Genomic DNA, 23,413 nt, shown 5'->3' on the forward strand with positions numbered 1-23,413 from the left:
GGAGATTTAGATCATTTGATTCATTGACTGGTGATAGGTGGCAGCTGGAAGGGACATACTGATGGGCTAATAAGCTCCTTTTTGTCCTTTTAAAATTTTATTAATTTATATTATATACGTCAGATGTATATTTTAAAGAATTTTGTAACTTAAGGTTCGAAATGCTGCCCATGAAATTTTCAAACGAACATGCGCTTTTATTCTAAGCATTTACGATCTGACGAAGAGCTTTATTTAGAAACGTCATCTCCCAGAAATCTTTGCGATTTTATAACCTATTTATTAATTTCTGTGTCTCTGTTACCTGCGCGGTTAACTATATATTTCATGTTATTTAACCTATTTTATGCCGCCCCCTAGCAAACGGCACTAAAAACTTTAAAAATTGTTATGGCGGAAGGTGGTTCCGGAGGAATTTTGTGTCGGTAAGTGAAAGAGACTATAATACTTATTTATTATATTTTCAATTATATGTGCTTAATTTATGATCTGTAACAATCCTGGCTAAGGAAGAAGTTTGTATACATCGTAAAATAACATAATGAAGTATCAATGAGACAAAGTATTCTGTTCAGAAGTAGGCCGGAAAGTGAAAATTCAACTTTCAGTTTCAAATTCCAGTTTAACTTTAGTGTAAGTACTTATTTACAAATTACAGTATTATTAGTAATATAATATTATAAGTTATGTAAATTTAGTGTTTAACTTTAATACTATTACATAGTATTACTATTAGTTAACTCAAACTTTACTTTTAGTTTTCCTACTTCTCGTCTAACAGTAACAGTAAGTAACACTTGTCCAAATATCCGGCTAGGTACTCACTAAATTACTACGTACTCTCTTATTTGTTTACAGTTTACACAAGTTAGTTCTAACGCTATTACCATCACATAATGAAATACGAAATGTTTTCATAAAAACTTAAAGAAGGAAGCAAAAATATTAAGTAAGTTCAAGTTTCTAAGTAAATGTACAATCATACAAATGAAATTTACTTAAACTTTAAATATACCTATCAAGTTTTTGAAAATTGACGAAAGTGTAAATTCATTGGATAAATCAAATGCAGTTGTAACATACTTAAGTAACTTTTGATGTTACATTAATGTTGTTATGAGTGTTACTGTTTAACTAGATTGCTACTATGAGTATTAGTACTAGTTATGAAAAACAGGGACTTGCCCTGAAGAGACTACATATGTTTCAGTGTCTGTATGACATCATCTTTAGGATTTCTAGAGTCTGGTAAAAGAAGCCTTGCAAAATCATTTAGTGATATATGGTTATATTAAAGAAAACTGTCACGGATTCACTAAACAAATTATGTCTCACTAATCTGTTAAATATTTTTTGAGTATGTTATTTGTTTAGATGATGGAAAGGTGTAGGCTTGGTCTAATTAGTTTTTCAACAGTTTTTCAGTGCCCAACCTGGCCATTTTTAAATTGCCAGCAAAATATATTATTCTAGCAAAATTTGGCACACAAGTCAAACATGAGACAATCAATGTTAAAAAAACTCAAAATTTTTAAAAAACAGTTATTTTATACACAATTCTATAAAAAGTGTACAGGATAAAAAGTGGTAAAAACCCGATGAGACAGAAAAACAATTTCATATACTCTACATGTTTTGATCTATATTACTGTGTCATCCTCAGGAGTGTAAATGTTTTGCAAAATAACTCTTATTTATACAATTATCAAATCACCAATTTACATATTAAAGAATTTCACGCCATCTACTAACAACATTTCCATCAGGTCCATCATCTTTATTCAATAATTTAAATTTAATTTTTTTACATTTAATTATCTCAACAGATTTACATATTTTCATATCAATTAAATATCCAGGTTGTGCTAAAATAAATTTTTTTTCCCATTGAATTGTGTGATTTGTTTCACTAATATGTTCTGCTAAAGGTGAAATAGTAATATTATTATTTTTAACATTTCTTTTATGTTCATTCATTCTGAATTTTAAATTTCTTCTAGTTTGTTCTATATAAACTTTTTTACATCCACATAATATTTTATATGTGCCAAATTTTTCCATTAACTCAATTTTATCTTTAGTTGTATTAAGAATATGGCTAACTTTGTTTATCGGTTTGTATATTGGAAAAATATTTATTTGTTTTTTAAATGTTTTCATTATTTGACAAGATAAACCAGGTATATATGATAGTACTAAACATTCTTTCTTACTTTTTCAGCAAATGGTATTAACTTAATACTTTTATCCCTGTTTTTCAGTTTTATGAAAGCTCTGTCAACAACATCTGGATTAAAACCTCTTTCCACTGCCATGTGCTTAATTAACAATAACTCATTATTAATATAATCCTGTTTACAACATAATTTTAGTATCCTATCCACATAAGAGTAAAAAAACAGGTTTTTTTAGATGTAGTGTGACAAGATTGTTGATGTGGTGGAATGATTACAGAGAAATCTTTATGATAAATGGTATTTTCGAATTTACCCATATTTTTACTCACTAAAACATCCAAAAAAAGTAAACAACCATTGATCTCAACTTCATAATTAAATCTTATAGAATTATCAATGTTATTAAAGTAATTAGCTAGTTCATCTTTACTATACCGCCAAATCAAAAATGTGTCATCTACATACCTTAACCAAACTTCAGGGTTTTTTTATCTGTTTTTTCTAATGCTTCACTTTCAAAACTGTCCATAAATAAATCACACAATAATGGAGATAAAGGAGAACCCATAACTAAACCCTCATTCTGTTTATAAACTTTATTATTAATTTGAAAAAATGAGTTTTAAACACATACTTCTACCAGGATAACCATATCCATTATAAGACTGAATTATTAAGAATTAAGACTGAATTATTATTTTCTTTCAGTTTTTTTTCTCAAAACTTACAATAGCTTTTTTCACAGGTACTTTGGTGAACATTGACACTACATCAAATGACACCAAAATATCTTTTTGATCTAAAATTATATGCTTAATTCTTTCCACAAAGTCAAACGAATTCTTAACTGTGTATTTATTTTTATCCCTTAAAAATGAGAATTTTGTAGATATAAATTTTGCTACATTATAAGTTGAACTCTTAATATTGGATACAAGAGGTCTGAAATTATTACCAATCTTATGAACTTTAGGCAAGGCATATAATCTAGGTAAAATAAAGTTACTGGGAATTGAACGATGCTTTTCATAAGGTGTTAGAGTTACACAACTCTTAATTTTTTCTTTAACTATTGTATGAAGTTTATTTATAAGATTAAGTTTAATGTTGCAAAATGTCTTCAACTTTAGAATCGTAATCATTTTTATTAAGAATAACAGTTTGTCCCCCTTTATCAACCTTGCAAATGACAACATCTTGTTCCTTTAAATTTTTCAAAATTTCAAAGTCCTTTTATTATTATTTTTGAACTTAAAATTATTTAGTAAAGTGCAAGATTCACTTCTAATAATACGAGCTTTTTCATCATTTAATTTTTTCAAGTTAGTTTCAATTTCAGTTATGATATCTTTTTTAACACCTTTATTTGGACTAAATGAGAAATTTAAACCTCTGTTTAAAACACTAATCTGTTTATCATTTAGTATTAAATCAAATTTATTTATGGCTTTAGGGTTATTTAAAAACTATTGTATGAATCTAGTTTATAATGTTCTTCATTCATTTCTTTTTTTCTGAATTGATAAACTTTTTAACTTTTTGTCCAACGTAGTGTTACATGTAGCAATTTTTTTGTGTATTTATCCATGACTTCCTTTCCCATTCCATCCAGTCTTCATTAATTTCCTTAGATAGAGCTAAATGCAATAAATACAATCTTTTTTTTCTTTCTCAGCTATGAAACTTCTTTTTTGTCGAGTTACAATATTCAGTATCTTCTCTTTAGTCTTGTCAAGTTGATACTCCACTTTCTTATTTTTAATATTTTGTTTACACCCTATTAAAAATGTTAGTTGTTGAAGGCATTTAAAAAATAAAAATAAAAAATGAGGCAATCAGTCAAGAGCTAAAGAAAGTATTCATCAAAATAGTTAATTAATTTTTTTAAATGAAAATATAACAACACTATGTTCATTTTAGTTTTTAAATTCATTTCTCTTTTTTTTTTTATAATTGGCAAGTGATATAATTATATTAATTCTATTGACCAAATTAAAAACTTAAAAATAAAGTGCATTTTATTGATAGGTGATGTATATATTCTTCTCCTTTTGAATACATGAAAGCCAGTTCTAACTTGAGTTTGAAATAAAATAATAACACTCTTTTTTTTTTGAAACATGATTTATTTGTAACTCCGTCTTAACTCCTTAAGAGCCAGTTCCATTTCAGCAGTTTGCTAAACAAGTTTTTAGTAACATAAAGAAGGTATCTGTAATCTGACAGATGTTTCTGACATTTACTGTAATTTAGTTCATCACTTCCCCATTTGTTTGTGAAAAAACAAGCAGTTCATACTTCCTGATCATAAAACATTCTTTTCTTATAAAATATAGACTTGTATTAACCAGCTAGTTTGATATTATGAATTATTGTATTGGCTGAATGAGTAATTAGTAGCATGTTTAACCAATCAACCATGATGACAATATTGCTAAGTACAGTTCTGTAAATAGAAGTGTAAAACCGCAATTAAACCAATAATTGGAAGTCAGTTAAAGAAAGTAATATTAATAAAACTTTAAAGTATGGTGGGTGAAATTTGCAGCAATGTAATGATGTGTCTTTGAAAGATATACAGTAGTCAATTTGATTATTAGACCAGCAATAATAGTTGTAAATAAGTAAGATACCATATTTGAATATTCAGGCTAGATTTTGTGAAAAACAGCTTCTGTCACAAAATAATCTCCATTTTTTTTATCGTAGATTATTTTGAAATAATCACCAAAGTAATAAAATAATTACAAATGTTGACTGATACAGTGAGCACTGCTTTTGACCAGGTGCCACATAGAAAATTAGCTAAAAAAATCATATAAATAGGAATTGTAAAAAGTTAATTGGATTATAGATTGGTTGGATAGAAGAGGAAAAAGGTTGTTATTAAGAGTTTATCATACTGGATTCTTGTAACAAGTGGAGTGCCTGAAGGGTCAGTGCTTTGGCCTTTTTCTTATTTACATTTATGATATTGATAGGAGCAGAATTTGTAAATTAGTAAAGTATACTCTTATGGGTTTCTAGATGCATTGAGTCATGATATTCTAAGACATGCAAGGTCAATAGAAAACATTTGCATTATAAAACAAATCCAATTACCCTAGTGCTTTTAGGAAGTGGACTTTCCAAAAGTGTTTGGGATATTGGATTTCCTCTTTAGATGAGTTGAGGTACTACAGAATAACTGGGATCAGTTGGTAAGTTGGACAAATATTTGGTCTGGAAGAAAGATAAGGGCTTATGTGTTATTATTAATAAAACTTTAATGTCTCCACCAGGTGATTGGCTTTTGTTTAGAGTTTTGTTTATAGAAATTGTGGACTGTAGTCCAGAGGTAATCATAACCCATGTGAGAACTGTTGTGAATCCTGTATTTGGTACTTTACTAAAAGAAATATATCAACAATTAATGATAGTTATAAGTATATGAATTTACAAAACAACTCTGTGCTTTAGACATTGAGTAAAGAAATACATAAGGGTGTAAGTTTACTCTTTGATATTTCTTTTGAACTATTATATACAACTTTATTTTTTTCCCAAATACATAATTGTGTAAGTATTGTTTAAAAGTGCTATACCATAGATATATATTGTGAATTAATTCGAGTAAAGGCTTATCAAAATTTTTTAGAATACATTTAGTTATGGAACTTTTGAGATAAAGAAGTTAATTTGATTGCATAAACTCAGAAATAATGTACTTTTTAACAGAGGACAGTAAAATCATTTTTAATGTTGAGACTTGTTAATTTTTTATATTATTTCTTTTATTCTCTTTACTTATGTTTTATATTAAAGTGGTGAGCTATTGGCCATTCAAAGTCTCATAAGAATGATAAGCTGATCATAAATTTATTATATTCATTGTACGTTTATGTTGTCCTTTTAGACTTGTTTTACGTATGTTCTATCCATATCATACTGTTTGTTACAGCCATGCCTAGCAGTGAAACTTTGATCAACTTCAGCAAGAAAGCCACTAACAGATGAAATTCTCTTCATTTTAAATTTATTTTCCAGGTTACTGCTATACATTTACTATAATAATGCATTAAAATATGCCTCACTTTGGAAAACTAAAGAAACTCTTTTACCATTGGTAAGGAGTCAATATTGAGATTCAGATAAAGCTAACATTTTATTAAGGATTTATTATTTTGATTTTTTATTTGTAGTTATTTTGCCAATGGGGCTTGCAGAGAGGGAAACAATTGCCCTTTTTCTCATGACAGATCATCAGGAAGACCAGACACTATTTGTAGGTACTACCTTCAAGGACGCTGTGTTTTTGATAGTGTTTGCAGGTAAAAATATTTATGTGAATGGCAGAAGTTTTGAATTTATGTCTATGAATGTGGTGTAAAACATTACAATATTACTTAGTGCTTATTAAGAACTGAAAGAAGGTAAACCAGGAATATAGACCAGAATTAATATAATTTCAACTGTCAAATACATAATCATAAATATAATAGCCCAATATAAGACAGACATTAACCCTTTTGCGACAGGTCACGTGTCAAACGTCATGTCATTGTGTTTGTTGACTTGCATTCAAAATTTTATTCAGCTACTATTTTGTGAATTTATATCAATAAGTTTGGTATCAAATTGTAGATTATAATTCAAATTTTAGTATTATACATTATCTAATTTCCTAATTTAAAGTAAATATTAAAAAACACAGCTAAACATCAATTTTTGTGTGTCACATGGTATGTTGAATGCAGCACTGGTTCAAATTAGATGTTTGTGATGGCAAAATACAAAATCTACAGTTTCGTACAAATTAGGAACTCAATCTGCCAATATTGACAAGCCAGAATATAAAATAAGAACATCTTGTCTTTTCTATTTGCTAAGATATCACTGAATCAAACACAGTGGCCCCCCACGCACCTTTTTCCATTTTTGGAAATGGTCCCTTATATACACTTACTTTTATGTATGACATGAATAACAAATCAAAAGCTAAGAATGTCCCCTTAGTGGTTTTCTCGGCCATTTTGACTTGTTATTGTGCTAATTTCATTATTTTCACACAAGATTTCAAACAATAAGGTAAGTCTTTAGTGACCTCAATTTCATATTTTTTAGACCCAAATACACATGATAAATTATAGTGGAATTTTAGGGTATCGATATAGTAATTTATGATGTATAATAATTGAAATGTGACTGTATTTTACAAAATACTAGTTTACTAAAACACAGCCAAGACAGGTCACTTTGTAAAGACTAAAGGTCAGTTATGTATTATTGGATATGGTAACACGAGTGAACATGCACTGCATCATTGTAACTTCTATATTGTTAGTCAGGCATGGCCAAAAAGGTCAATATAATAAAAATAATAAATATATATAAATGTATAATGTTTGAGATTTAAGCTACTTAGACTAAACATTTGTGTTTTCATGTTATAATTTGTAGTCATTCTAGAACGAAAAAAACATAATGTATATTTTTTCCTAATTTTTTGATGGTTACAAAGTTTGTCAAATCAAACCAACCCAAACAAAAAATATAGTGAAAATAACAAATAAAATATAAAGTTTTTTTCTAAAAAAATTTCATAATTATCTGGAGATTATAAAGCTTTCACATGTGAAATTTGAAAATGTTCTAATGCATTAAAGTATTTTTAATCTCAAGATCAAAATTGTTTTGCATGTTCGATAGTAAACATTCTAAAAGAAAATGGTTTATGAGAAACTCTTTAATTAAAAAATCTTAATACTTAATTTAAAAACCTGATATTTTGTGTATGAAAACCTTGTAATGTTTACCAACAACCTGCAAAATTCCACCCAGTCCATAATGGAAGGGTTAATAAATATAATTCTGTATAATCTTTTGATTATAAATAGAAAGTTAACAGTTTACAAATTGAGGAGAACTGGTGTCACAAAAGTTGGTTCAGTTTTACATTTGTTCAATTTTTACAAATTCTCAGTTGCTCATCATCCTTAGTTTGACTAATTAGTGATAGTAGTGCTTTAACAGTTTTCAGTCTTCCTCAATATGCTGGTGGAGCTTGAATATTCATCCTACAAGAAGGATTTACAAATTTAGAGATAAAAACAATTTTTCTTCATAGATATTACAGCATTAAATGAAATGTTTTATTCTTGCAAGAGATAGTCAAGTATACATCAAATTTCTCTCTGCAGATAACTTCTATCCAGGATTAAAATCAACTTCTTTATTATTATATACTGTTGCTGTTGTCTAAATATGGTAATACTATTGTTATTGTTTCCTGTGATACATCAAACTTTAATGTTGAAGAAGCACAACTAATCATGTTGACATGAAGTTCTGGAAAAGTTGATTCACACCAAATCCAAACTTTACCTTGTCAGTTAAATACCAAAGTCATAAATGTTGATGTCTGGTTGAGTTTCCTAAAAGTAAGAAAGATGTTTTTTTTAATTAGAAATTCACCTTTTTATCAGAAATTTTTAATTATGTTTTAAACAAAGAAACTGAAATTAAATGTTCTTTTTCACTGATGGATGTTTAATATAATTTTTTTGGCAGATTTATAAAAATTATAAAGTGTAGGCATGTATTTTTTCTATATCTTTTTTAATTAATTATTTGTTTTTTTTTTTGGTAAAATGTATGTGGTTATATTTCAGCCATACTTGATGTATTTTATACTATCAAATAATGATTGGAATAGAAACTACAATAAGCCATTAAAATGCTGCTGCCAACAATAATGACACTATAAACATCATACTGCATTAGTCATTGATAAAGTGAAGGTATCATTTTGTATGACCTCTCCTCTCTGTGGGGAGTCTGCTAATATCGGTTGGCTACTCAGGCTGCTAAGTCAGTAAGGACTCCCATTCAGTATATGATCCATTTATGAGTCTTTATTAGATTGGATTGGATTGATTCTAGGGTAATATCACTAATCTCAGTACTGGAGTCAGTAAATTACTTGCCACAGTTATTACTTTATTACCATCATCAGACTCGGGTGTAATATCACTTGTCTGAGTACTGGAGTCAGTAAAATAATTTCCATAGTCATCACTTTTATTTTTAGCATCAGACTCTGGGGTAATATCACTTGTCTGAATACTGGAGTCAGTAAAATAATTTCCATAGTCATCACTTTATTTTCAGCATCAGACCATGGGGTAATATCATAGTCTGAGTACTGGAGTCACTAAAATACTTCCTAAACATACTTTCCTTCCTTTGCCCATATAAACATTGGTCTGATTTTTTCTCACTTGCTCCAGTCTTTTATTCCACACTTAATTGCCCTTGGATATCTGTCTCATGACACTCTCTACCCATGTCAATGCGCCCTCTATCCGATAATATTCAGATAATATTATCGGTTTTTGTTGAAAAAGCATTCAGTAATGGGTTTCTCAGTACTATGACCATTCGAGATACTTTGGGCATTCTTTGTGTTACCTAGTTGTTTCTTGAAAAAAAGAATTGTTTGGCAAGCCAATATACGACATGAATTTCCAGATTATTGTCTCCGGCAAGGAAGCAACTCGGGTCTCTCCTATCCCACATCTGATACCTAGCATTGTCAGAGGGTGGAGTCACTATTAGTTGATGCTGTACATGACCTTATTCTTTGTGAGATGAGATATATATTTAGTCTGGGGATGTTTCTCCAGGTGGCTCTGAGGCTGTGCATGTGGGCGATCCTGGACATTCTGGAGAGAACTTAGATTTGCTTTTTCCGGCACCTTCCTTTATTCTGTTGGTTTCTGAGGAGGCCAAATTAGGATCAGCTGCCTCCTAATTCTTTTCTTCAGTTGGTAAATTGAGTTTTCACACTTTGGATCTTTTTTATTGGGTCCACTCCCATCATATCATCCTACTAGCTTGCCATATTCGTGGTGGAAGATCAATTGTCTCAACCCAACCAGATTCTACCAACAGAATGGATGCTGCATTGCGAGGTTTTCCATTGGATTTATTTTCATTTCGGGACACTGATGGTCTATGCATATGCCACTCATTGGAACATTCAACTACTGGCATTTTGTTATTTGGGACCTCACACTCGGACAGTGGCAATAGATGCATTCTGTCAGGACTGGACACAATTGCACCTCTGTGCCTTCCCACTGATTCTTATGGTACCCAGAGTACTAGCTATGATTTGTTCAACCCCTTGTTGAGTTCTGTTGATAGCACTGGACTGGCCAGCTCAACCCTGGTTTATACTTCTGCAGTACCTTCAGGTGTGTCCACCTCATCCACTTCCTTTTTGGCCATCTCGGTCATGGCAGCCATGATCTTACATTATACCCCCAGCCATTCTGAAGCTCAAACTTCATGCATGGAGGTTATGTGGTCCTTCACATGGCATCAGGGAACTTCTAAGGATGCCATGTATCTGTCTCAGTCTTTGTGTAGTCCCACGATGGACATTTCTCAGTGGAAATGGCACACCTATTGACAATGGTGTATTGTGAGGAGGTTGAACACAATTCCACAATTTCCTTATATAAAGTGGCCTTATTGACTACCTTCAGTTACGCGAGAGGAAAATTATCGTATTCGCCAATGCCCTTTGGCCTCCTCAAGTCATTTAGGGTCCTTCTTTCCAAATGACTGTTTCAGCTACCTAACTGGGATATCAAGGTGGTATTACATGCTCTTTCTCAACATCTGTTTGAGCCCTTAACCTCATGTACCATGTATCACTTTTTCCTTATGGTTTAGTTTTTATTGCTGCTGAACTGCAGACATTATCAGTCGGAGTTGTTTGTGCTGCATGTGCACAGGATGCTTTATCATTCTACCAACATCCTGTATCCAGACAGGTCCTTCTTACCTATGATACTAGCAGCCAGGGAAGTAGCTAAATCCTTTTTGCTGATTCTCATCTTTTTGACCAATCAGATCCCAGTTGTTTGTTATGTCCAGTGAGGGCCTTGAAGTGTTAGGTTGCATTTAAAGGTGCTTCACAACAACTTTTTATTTGTTGGGATCCTTCAGATTCCTGGGATTTATTCCTGGTTACCTTGTTAAGGTGAGTAAGAAAATTGGTCCATGTCGTTTATTTTGGGCCCTCTTTGGAGGTGAAGAAACTTCTGCAAGTCATATCTCATCAGATTTATCTATTTTCTATGTCATTTGTAGCCTAGTTGAATTCCCCACTGGAGGACATAGTGTGGGCTGGCATGTAGACCTCCTCCAATACTTTTATCTCACATTACTTGCATGATCTGGCAGTATCTTCCTTTGAGAGTTTTTGACTACACCATGTAGCTATCTTAACCATATATGCTAGATTATAAGGAGGTGTTAGTATCTTCATTGCTAATATTGTCTCTTCTTTACTTTTCAGTGTCCTTTATCTCTTTTTTACAGGATCCCACTCTGTGGTGAGTGTTGCCCAAGCATGTGTGCTTTTATCAAACCAATTCTGCACTAGCAACTACTCACACAGTATACTTTATCTAGGTTGCAACAGGCTCTGTAGAAATGAGGTGTTCCATAAGACCACCTAGAGGCTGACCGGTGGTATTATTGTACTATACTGGACTGCCACTCATGAACTATCTATCATGAGTAAAGCATAAGAGGGTTCTGCCCATCCCTGCCAATCATTGGGGGTTGGTTTGCTATTAAATATTAGGGAACTTGGTTTACCTATTGCACTGCTTCCAGAGCATTGTTCCTCCGGACTCCCCAATGCACATTACCCTCGTATATATTCTACTAGTGGAGCTAGGGAAACCTTACCACACCTGTTTTTCAATCACCGGGATGGTGGACAGAGGTTATTCCTCCAGAGTGTTCGAGTGAATTTCTTTCCCTCTTGGATAAGAGGGTTAGATCGGGGGCCCTCCTATCTTGGACCTCGGATGTTTTTTTTTCCCCCAAAAGTGGGTAGGAGAAGCACCAGCCTATGTGGGAACCTACTTGTAATACTGGTTTAGATTTGATGCTCGGCTATCTGGTTGGATTGAGTGTGGCCCTTCTTTTTGATCAATATTAGTTTAGTACGTTGTTCATGTCTCTTTGTACTTCCAAATGCAGAGTGGTTCTGTCCTGGGCCTCTGATTAAGCACAATTTGTTCCACGTCCTCCCCATAATTCAAGGGATGAGTGTTCATAATTCTAGAACTGGATGAGGTCTGTTTCATCAGGTTTAATATTTCATACAGGATCCCATCATTTCGAGTTTGGGGTGTTGCCTTTTGGACTTTTTCAGGTTGAGGACAAGGTTTGCTTACCTCCTCGTCATGATTCTGGTGGCTCGGAATGCACCACTCTATGGCTACGGGTTGGGATCCACTCACAAGTATATATATATATATATATATTATGTACGAATTCTCTAGCCACCAATGTGAGATTTTTTAGGGACCATGGCCCTATAAATCCAACCCCAAGCAATGGACCCTTGGCTATCTGGTTGGGGCCTGGCCAATAATGATGATGGATCATGTCAAATTCCACTTACAGTGCATGAATTATGTTCTGGATGTAGAGCATACCTGTTCTGGATGTAGCATGGTTCACCCACTAGGATGCCAATCTTCTGTTGGTATGCCCACGATCTATGTAGACACTTTCTGTATGAATAATGCTTTCACTGACCCCTCCACCTTATCAATGTAGGATTCTAGCTATTGTGTGAGCAGATGTAAGTATGTTTTGGAAGTTAACAATTTCATAAATCAAAAATCTATTTTTAATTATACTTACTTCCTCCCACACTAAGAGCCTGTGTTACAGACTGACTGTGGATTGTGTCAGTCTCGAAAAAGTGATATTATCTGAAGGTGGTGCTCATATACAGTACCAGTATAGAGGGTGCATTGATGTAGGAGGAAAGTATCACAAGACAAATATCACCAAGGACAATTAAGAGACTGAATATATGTCTGCATCTCACAATGAATAAGTTCATGGACAGCGTTAAATACTCCAGACTGTTGAACGATGCTAAATATCAGAGATTGGATAGGGGATACCTGATTTGCCTCCATGCTGGAGACAATAACCTGGGAATTCATGTCGTATATCGGCTTGCCAAATTTTTTTTTTTTTTCTTTACATGAAACAACTAGGTAACATGAAGAATGCTCAAAGTATCTCCAACAGTGGTAGTACTGAGAAACCCATTAGTGAATGCTTTGTCTAGAAAAAAGTGATAATATTATCTGAATGAGGTTCTTATATACGTTATCAGGGTAGAAGGTGCATTGACATAGGTTGAGAATGTCAGGAGACAAGTATTGCCAAGGGCAATTAAGTGGAGAATAAAAGACTGGAGCAAGCAAGAAAACATCAGACCAGTGTTTAGATGTGCAAAGGAAGAAACCCTAACAGTCAAGTAATAGCTGTAGTGTGGTAAGAGGTAAGTATGATTGGAAATACATTTTTGATTTAAGAAAATGTTAACTTTCCACAGTCATCACTTTATTATCAGCATCACACTATGGAGTAATATCACTAGTCTGAATACTGGAGTAACTAGATACTTATCACAGTTATCACTCTATTACCAGCAAGTAATATTCTGAACCCTGGAGTAAGTAAAGTACTTTCCACAGTAATCTTGGCATGTGAGTTCAACTAGACATCACTTGAGTCTGCAAATGCTTACTCATAAATTATTTAAAAAAATATGTAAAAGTAGCAAACTGGTTTTCAGGTTTTTATTAAACTTATGTATTCAATAGCTGGTCAATGGGTAAGAAATTGTTAAATTATTTTGGGTTTATTTGGTTTTTGAAATGTTTTCAGGTATGAACACATTCATCCCACCAGGTTTCTTTTCAACCAATCACAGACTACTAGTGGACAGACAGACAGAGTTCTTGGACAACAACCTTCATGTTTATCACAGGGAATAAAACATAACCAGCTGGTAACGACTGCATCACAGTCTTCTAACTCTGATCTTTCTCCAAGTTCAGAATCATTATTGAGTGAGTTGTACAAAGTCCTGGCAATCCCATTACAACTTACACTGGCTACAGAAGCTTTATAATTGCTTTGCTTAACTGTTTTATTGATGCCTTTATTAAAGTGATTGTATAAAAGTACTTATTAAGCCTTGTATCTCAGAAACATCTACTGTTGTATAATTGAGATGGCATTAAGAAATACTGATTTAAGTATCCATCTCTCCTGCCACTCAACTGCTTCTAGCTGTCTACCCATATTGTTGTGCTAATAATTAATGAGTAGCTATTTTATATGGGGGTTTGTTTATTTTAATCTTCACTAATTTTTAGGATAGAAACACGTTTCATTAAACATTCAGAAGATTTTCATACTGAATTCTCTAGACCAAGAAATTTTTTTTCCTATTGATAATGCTTTCTCCTTCACATATTTAATATCTAAAATGGAGTAAAAATTAAGTAAAGAAGAAATCCCTTTCTGTCCACGTTGTTTGAAAGTTAATGTTAGAAGAACATAATTATGAAATGAGTGTTTGTCTTCCAGGTAGAATGACTATACTTAAGAACCAAAGCCAATCTGCTGATAGTGGGATAGGAGAGGAAGGATCTATTGTGCCAGTTTCATCAGAATGGGTTAATGCCCCAGAGTTTGTACCTTGCTGTAAGCAATTCATTTCTGTTTGTTAAAGTGAAAATATGTCATAATATACACACAGTACTAAATCTGACATTTCCACAATTCAATGAAACTCATGTTCAAGTCTTCTGGTTAAATATCTGTGTAAATGTTCTTTCAGAGATTTTGTAGCATACATGCACCTGTACATGGATGAGACGTACCTTTCTTGAACTTCAGTTTTGTTAATTTTGCTTCTAAAATTCTGTACATTACAAACTTATTTAGTGCAATACTGTCTGTTTATATATGAGTTCATAATTAATTTTCTTATTTTGAATATGTATATGTGTGTGTAGAAAATACTGGTCATCAGAAGGTTACTAAAATTTTAAATTAACATTAAATAATAAAATATGAAATGGTAAAGGTGCAGTTAATGTTTAACATTTTTGAAATGGCCTCTTTTTATTATATGGAAATGGTGGCAGAAGTTGGTTTATAGTTTGAGGAATAATATTAAATACACACGCTGTACATATTTAAGTCATTAGTTAAGACTAATAATTTCATTGCTAACAAAAAGGAAATAGCAACCTTTGTTATGTCATTCTTTCTTAAGAGATATTTAGATGATAGATCAAGATGATAGGTTTCATTTTATTATTCACATGATAGACAAAGTAGTTGGATTTTTATTTGATATATTATCTCTATAAAGGTTCCTTATTCTTAATGTTATTCATTTTACATTATTGTATTGAATCCTATCGTAGTTTTGTTTTTTATTTCTGTCATTTTTCATCCATAACACTAAAATATTTCTCTGATGAAATGATTTGATTGTTGCTGGTGAGTTTTTCTTGTTAACAGTTTATTCTGAGCTTTCATATAAGTACCACGGGTTTTGTTTAACCTGAGTGTTTGTGATTTTAGCCAGAGTTTTGATATCAGGTAGACCTACCTCTGAATACTGAAAGCCTTTCTTTGTTGAGTTGCTCTCATGTTGTTAACAAAAGATGTAACTAAAAATTTTTGATTTTCATTTACACATTGCAGAGTATCAGTATCATCAGTATCCACAATTCTCCAACCTTCCACATGATTTATTGTGCAAATTTCAGGATATTTACATAATTTATGCTTCCATGCCATAATTTAGATTTTCTTGTTTATAGTGTTGCTGTCTGTTATTTTTACTACAGCATTCTTTTTGATGCACCTATGTTCACTACTATCAGAATTTTTATAACTTTGTTGAAGATCCAATACAAGATCCTAGAAATATCATTTTTCCTTCTCAAGTTTGTGACCCTATGTTTGATTTGGGGTTGAGATCTTTCCTTGGTTTTTACATTTACCCATCATTAGTTTTCTTCCCTGTATCCTATGATTTGTCTTGTTTTGAAACACTCTTTTTTGTACTATTAATTATTCTTATTTTGATTATTTTAATCCGGATCTTGTATCTGCTATGATGTCTTTATTACATATGGGTCTTACTGCTGTTGTTTCTATACTGTGTCGCTTTATGTTCCTTTGACTCTTTAGCATGTCTGGCTGTGTAGGAAGCTTGCCAGCAGAGGTTAATTAGGGTTTTAGCATGTTTTTTAATTGTCATTCTCTTCTACAGTTCTGTGTTTTTTATGTTTACTACATCTACTCTTACTTTTAGTGTGGCATACTAGGACTTTATGGCTTACTCCTTGACTTTGTCATGGATAATTCCTCCCTCAGGATCTTTGTGGGTCACCTCATATTTCATCTTTATATCCTTTGCTGTGTGTTACTTGGAATCATCAGTTTATTTACTTTGAGTTTTTATTCATCATCCAAATGTCAGAAATGTTTTGTATTAATTGTGGTTTTTACAGCCTTAATCCAGTCTTGTGTGGATAAGGTAAAATCAAACGATGGTGTTCATCATTCACCGACACTACCTTCTAATTCTTATGGTCTTTTGTGTCCATACAATCTGGGTTATGAATGTTCATTTGGAGCTGACTGTGACTACTTACATGGAGATGTGTGTGATATCTGTGGTAGAGATATTTTACATCCTCAAGATGAGAAACAGAGAAATCAACATCGAGATGTAAGTATATCCTTCTAGCAAACAAGTTCATTTGTTTTTTTCACGTTCTCTATAAGCTTTTATGTTTTATCTGGAATGTTTTCTGTGTAAGAACGCTCCAGCATTACTAATCATTTGACACACCTGTGCATTTGTTTAAATAAAATAATATTAATGGAATGTAGAACTATGAAGTAGATTAAATTTTTTGAAAACTTTCATGAAATGAAAAACAAAACAGTTTAACAATATAATTTTCATGTTATTAAAGAAAGTAATTGTTGTTTCTTATCTTCTAACTCGTGTTTCATAAAAACTATTTAGTATAAATGGAGTTAAATATAGTTTGGTCACTGTTGTTTTATTGTTTCGTATCTTCTAACACACATTTCATAAATAACTATTCAGCATAAATGGAGTTAAAGATAGTTTGGTCACTGTTGTTTTATTGTTTCTTATCTTCTAACACACATTTCATAAATAACTATTCAATATAAATGGAGTTAAAGATAGTTTGGTCACTGTTGTTTTATTGTTTTTTATCTTCTAACTCACATTTTCTAATTAGTCAATCAATCTTGTTCAAGTTCACTCTTGGCTGATCTGTTGTTGTCTTTGGTTTTGTTTTTATTTTCCTTATACGTGTTTGTCATTGTTAATTTAATGCTCATTTTACATTTAATTATAAAATTCAAATTAGATGATGATTTTACCAGGAGTGTTTAAAGGAATTGGAACGAGACATGGAAATCTCTTTTGCTATTCAGCGGAGTGTTGGGAAATGTTGTGGGATATGTATGGAGACTGTGCTGGATAAACAGCCACCAAAGGAAAGGCGGTTTGGAATTTTAGAAAAATGTAATCATGTCTTCTGTCTTAGTTGCATTCGTAAGTGGAGGAGCACCAAACAATTCTCATCAAAAATTATCAGGTTAGTGTTTTAATTGACATTCTCTAAGTTGGCTCTTCAGAGAAAGTATGTTTTAAATTTGTTAATTAGCCAAACATGAATCTTTTGACACATTTAAAACATTTTATGATAAGGTTACACTTCGTGTTATTCAACATTTAGTGTGCTTTGTTCAACTGCATATTACTGAAATAATCATTAATAAATGTTTTGATCTTAGAGAAGAAAAGATCAAATGGATGATTGGTCTATGCTTATTGTTTGACGTGAAACACAGTTGTGGGTCTGGAAATAGAAATCTTAAGTTGCTTGTTCATTATGCTAGATTGTTTAGTTATTTAAGAATAAAAATTATCAGTATTGAAAAGTAACTGAACTTCATCATTCTTTTAGTTGATATATATATGCACTTCCATTAAAATTATTGAATTAAATTATTCAGTCATCATATCTGCAGTCCTTCTGTTAATGTCTTTAACCCTCTCGCTATGGGTATCCTTTACTGCACATGATACAAAGTTTTAGTGTCTTATATTCAAAGTTTTATTAAACTACTTTTTGTTTAAGTTATACCAATTAGTATAGCATAAAATCTTGGCTAATAATCCATATTTTAATAGTTTATAAGTTTTAAGTTCTTAATTCTATAAGGCAATATTTAAAAAAAAATCCTGAGTTTTTCCTATTGCAACACACATGACACATTTTCTCTGTGCATCTTCTCTTCTCTATTTTATCCACCACATCTTCAAAAAGTATGAAATTAAATGTAAATAATTCACTACAAAATCGTCATTGCTCAGACAAACCGTAATTTTTATAGCCTTCAATTTTGTTTAGTTCTAGAGTTATTAAATAGAAAATCAGACCCTTCCTGCCACACCCACCTGTCACATCTTTTCTTTCAGGATTTGTTAATAGTTCTGTCTTACATTTAATAGAAAGTCAGGGTTTTCATGTACCAAATGATGTATTGTATAACTTTGTGTTCTGAACAAATAAGCATCAATTTCATTCAGAGTACAAGCTTTGTTCCCATGGGAAAGTTAATGACTATCTTGGATAAATTTGTAATGACTCTTGTTGCATAGTTAGAAAGCCAGAAAACTTTTGAGAGTTAGGGGAAATTGACTATGATTTGCATGTTATTAGTCTATGTTCTGTGTTGCATTATTTAATTAAATAAAAATTATTTAGTGCATTACTACCATTAATATAAAAAAGTAGGGTTAACTGTCATCAACAATTGACAGCAAGAAAAAAAGGAGATTGGTTTAGTACTTTGTTTCTTGTTTATCCTTTATTTATTTTTGTATAAGTAAGTAAAATGTAAAAATAGGGAACTTTTTATGTTAGATAAAATAAATAATATAAATGTTTCATGAGGCACTCACACATGCAGCTTGTAGTAGCTCATGGGTAATGTAATTCAATAGCTTAATGTGAGCTGCATGTGCTCTGAGTGAGTTACAACTTATAATGGTGCAGATAGTAATTAGACACAGTTCAAAGAGCAATAAAAACAATAAAATTTAATCATAAATATATGTATACTGTTACAAGCTTAAAGCTACCTTAGAATAAATGAATGTAGTTTCATGTTATAATTTGAAGTCTTTCTATAAAGAAAAAAAGGGTAATTTAGATTTATTTTTTGGTGGTTATGAGATCAGTCAAATTGACCGATCCCATGTAGAAATAGGTTAGAGAAAGTAACAGATAAAATATAATGTTTTACTGTAAAAAAAACGTTTGAGATGTATTTAGGAAGTTTTAGGGATTACACAAAGGAAATTTTAGATTTTTGAGATGAGGAAACATATTTTTGATCTTAACATGAAAATTACTTTGCACACGGACTATTCAAAACAAATACTCAATATATTCATGGACAAATCTTTATTTTAGTTTATTAAAAATACTTTACTAAAAATTATGTTTTTTTGTATGTGAAAGACTTATAATGTTAAATGAAAGTTTGCCAGATTTTGATAAGATATACACACTGTACTGAAAGTTAGAAGTATTAAATCTGTAAAGACTTTAAATGAATACAAAGAGGTCATGTGGTTGATCAAATTGACTGAGCTCTTGTTGAGAGAGTTAAATTGTTTTATTCAAAATTAGTAGATATATAGCTGTTAAACCTGGCTGTGTATTTCAGCATTCAATATGATACCAGCGATATATGTTAAAAATTTCAATTTAAGCATAATATATATAGAAAACATGGTAATACCAAAAAACATATTTCAATACAGATGTTTTGAATTTTCCTTAAATTTCATCTTCAGCATTAAAATCTCAAGAAAAAAGTTAGTTCCTAATATTTGAACTACAAAAAACATTAGCCAATGTGGCTTTTTGTAGTTTGAATATTATGAACTAACTTTTTTTTTGAGATTTTAATACTGAAGATTGAATTTAAGCATAATAATAGCATAGAAATATTTTAATATTTATTGTTTCAATTTTTAACATGTTTCTTTGTTTTAGAGAAGTTTTTAAAGCTATTAAGTAAAGATTTTTATATGGTACTATTTTTTTGTTTTATTAACACATGTTAGCTCAGGATAAAAGTAAAACGTGGGTGCTATGTCAGAATGCCTGTTTGATGCTGTGAAAGTTGTGAATTTGTACATGTTGGTTGCTATGTCAGAATGCCTACTTGATGCTGTGAAAGTTGTAACTTTGTACATGTTGGTTGCTTTGTTAGAATGCCTGCTTGATGCTGTGAAAGTTGTGAATTTGTACATGTTGGTTGCTACGTTAGAATGCTTGCTTGATGATGTGAAAGTTGTGAATTAAAAGCACTTACATTTATTTTAGATTTCAGTTACAAATTCTTATTTTGTCTTTCCTACATTTTGTAACACTTTCCAAGAACATTTTTTTAGTCTATAAAGCTAAATTTTGTCTCAAGACAAGAAAACTGTATTCAGTTTCACTATGTTTGTAATCTTTCGCATGCAGTAAAGATAAGTAAAGAGTTATTTAATATATATAAAGTTTTAAACTTATATTAATTCGTGTGTATGTATATATATATTACATTTCTTTTTGATTATTTTCTCTGCTCAATCAAACAGATAAGGCCCAATGTGAATATGGCCTAATAAAAAGCTGCTTTCTTGATAAAATTGAACATGATGCACTCAAATGCAAAATTTATGTCTCACTGTACTGCAACATCATAACTCAAGTGAAAAATAATATAATCAACCAAGGTTTTTGAAAGTTTTAATTGTGGTAGAAGTTGTTTACAAATATCTTTTGTTATAGCAACATCTCTACACAGCTGCTAAACTAGAAGCCATATTGATGTATATGGTTAAAGAGAATAGAAAGAGAGCTTTCATTACATCTTTAGTTGAATAGCATATGACCTCATTTATGAGATACAGGCAGTTATATCAAACCATGGCAGCTGAGGCTGAGAAACAGTAATAGCTAAAATTGGTTAAATACACTTATGTTAAAATTAAGGTTGAGGTTGGTGCTTGGGTGCTGTATTATGCTCTAAAAGTAGTAAATTAGACTGAAATATAACCATATCTTCAAGAATGACATGGTTTATCTGTAGGATGAGTTATAAGATGAATTCTAGTAATAAACAATCTTATGATGTTAAATATACTTTATTTAATTGTACACTTAACATCTCACTCTAAAGATTCTTCAGGAGTGTTCCACTATAAAAACAAACTGTAACTGACAATGTAAAGCTTCTTCAGGAGTGTTCCTTTTTATAGTGGAACACTCCTGAAGAAGCTTTACATTGTCAGTTACAGTTTGTTTTTATAGTCTTTACATTGTCAGTTACAGTTTGCTTATTTGGCTTAAATAATAAATTCTAATGTACAATATAAATATTTCAACAACAATCTGTACTCTCTATAATATCAAACGTATACAGTAGAATATAATTTATTATTTAAACTAATTGAAGCTTTGTAAAGCTAATTAAGGCTTATGTTTTAATGAAAAGCAAAAAATTAATGCCAAGTTAAATTCAAAGGAAATAAATTTAATTTTATAAGGTTATTTATTACTAGAATTAAAATGTCTTTTACACTTCAATATAAATTAAATAATGAGATTTTATGTGAAGCTTCAAACTGATACACATAGACAGGTGAGAAAGATTTATATTTTTAGGTTTATTCTATTCACGTGCTGTGTAGTTGTAATACTAAATGAATGTAAGTTTGAGAATATTTCCTTTTTTTGAAAATGATATAGTTGTTGCTTGCTCAAGCTTCTAAGTGACTTGTAATGTCCAAAATGTTCAAGAACATTAGGGCTTGTTAGTGACTATGCTCACTTATAGCACACAGGAATAAAATGCCTGCTTTCTTCAAGGTGAGCAAGCTAAGTCAGTAAGTGATGAAGGAAGTAGGTCACATGTAAAACGTAATAGCAATGAATTTTTAATCTTATATCTTATTTTTAATCTTACAGTGAATCATACTGTAATAGTTACAAGATGCTTATTGCCATACACACATACCCCAAATCATGACATATCAGGGTTTATTCAACTTATCACTATATATATTTATTTGTCCAACTTGATTTATCAGAGTTTTTGCATTTATCTGTATGTCAGCTTAGCTTTGGGAATCTGTCAGACTGATAATGTTGTATTGGTAATCTTAATAATGTATACCTGTACAGAGCCTGTCCGGAATGTAGAGTTCCATCAGACTTTGTTACACCAAGCCAATATTGGGTGGAGGAAAAGGAAGAGAAGAAGAAAATAATTGAAAATTACAAAGAAGCCTTGAGGTAGAAAAACTTAGAAGTTTGGTTTCTAGCATTTCAAATCCTGAAAGTATCTTAGATGTCTCATTAAAGATAGATTGTAAAATTAATAATATATTATAAAAGAAATTTATCTTCTAACAGCAGTACTTTGTGTTTGAAAAAAGTATGAAGGCTGTAGATAGCCCCTGTCAAACTGTCCACAGGGGCTGTAGTTTTGTTTTTCCAGTATCTAAGAGGTTTGAATATTGTAGAGAATAGGAAAGGCAACATGTACCAAAAAAGGAACACATGTTTAACCTTTAATTTGTTTTTCTCAGAAAGAACAAAATAACATAACATAATGCTATGGGACAACAAGGGACTTATTGTTCCATCTTGACTATCCCATCCTATAATCTAAACTAAAACTATAAAAAAAAAATCTTAAAACTGGCCCTTATCACTCATATAGTTATCAAGCTTTCTCTTAAACTCAACCCATTCAAAAGGCCAACCATCCTATTAGAAAAATATAACTGTCCCCTTGTCCTACTATTCTTACTGTTACATATGAAAAAAAGAGGATGCATCAACACTACCCATTCCAAACTTAAACACCTCAATCAGATCCCCCCTAATTCTTCTTTTTTCAACAGAAAACAATTTGAGAGATTTCAACCTCTCCTCATATGACAACCCCCTCCATCACAGGTACCATTCTAGTAACCCTTCTCTGAACCCTTTCCAATAATTCTATGTCCTTCCTAAGGTAAGGAGTTCAAGACTCCAAATGTGGGCTAACCAGTGACCTATTCGATGAAATTATAACCTCTTTAGACTTGCATTCAATATATCTGTAGATACAACCTAAAATTCTATTTGCCCTACCACTAACAACAGCACTCTGCTTGGGTGGCTTAAGAGACTGATCAACCATTATACCAAGATTAACTCCTTTCATGGTGC

The 23,413-nt window shown here is 31.4% G+C and overlaps 1 protein-coding gene across 1 annotated transcript in view; it reads left to right on the forward strand.

Annotated features, from left to right (window-relative positions):
* The first annotated feature begins 320 nt into the window (after positions 1-320).
* LOC106470652 (probable E3 ubiquitin-protein ligase makorin-1) overlaps positions 321-23,413 on the forward strand; it is a 31,891-nt gene continuing 8,798 nt past the window's right edge. The window contains exons 1-7 of the mRNA XM_013931216.2: positions 321-425; positions 6,359-6,487; positions 13,938-14,122; positions 14,646-14,762; positions 16,592-16,812; positions 17,508-17,722; positions 22,379-22,489. Coding sequence (XP_013786670.1) covers positions 391-425; positions 6,359-6,487; positions 13,938-14,122; positions 14,646-14,762; positions 16,592-16,812; positions 17,508-17,722; positions 22,379-22,489 — 1,013 coding nt within the window. The 5' untranslated portion in view covers positions 321-390. The remainder of the gene's footprint in view (positions 426-6,358; positions 6,488-13,937; positions 14,123-14,645; positions 14,763-16,591; positions 16,813-17,507; positions 17,723-22,378; positions 22,490-23,413) is intronic.

This window comes from Limulus polyphemus, unplaced genomic scaffold (genome assembly GCF_000517525.1).
Source record: "Limulus polyphemus unplaced genomic scaffold, Limulus_polyphemus-2.1.2 Scaffold4142, whole genome shotgun sequence".
NCBI classification, from domain to species: Eukaryota; Metazoa; Arthropoda; class Merostomata; order Xiphosura; family Limulidae; genus Limulus; species Limulus polyphemus.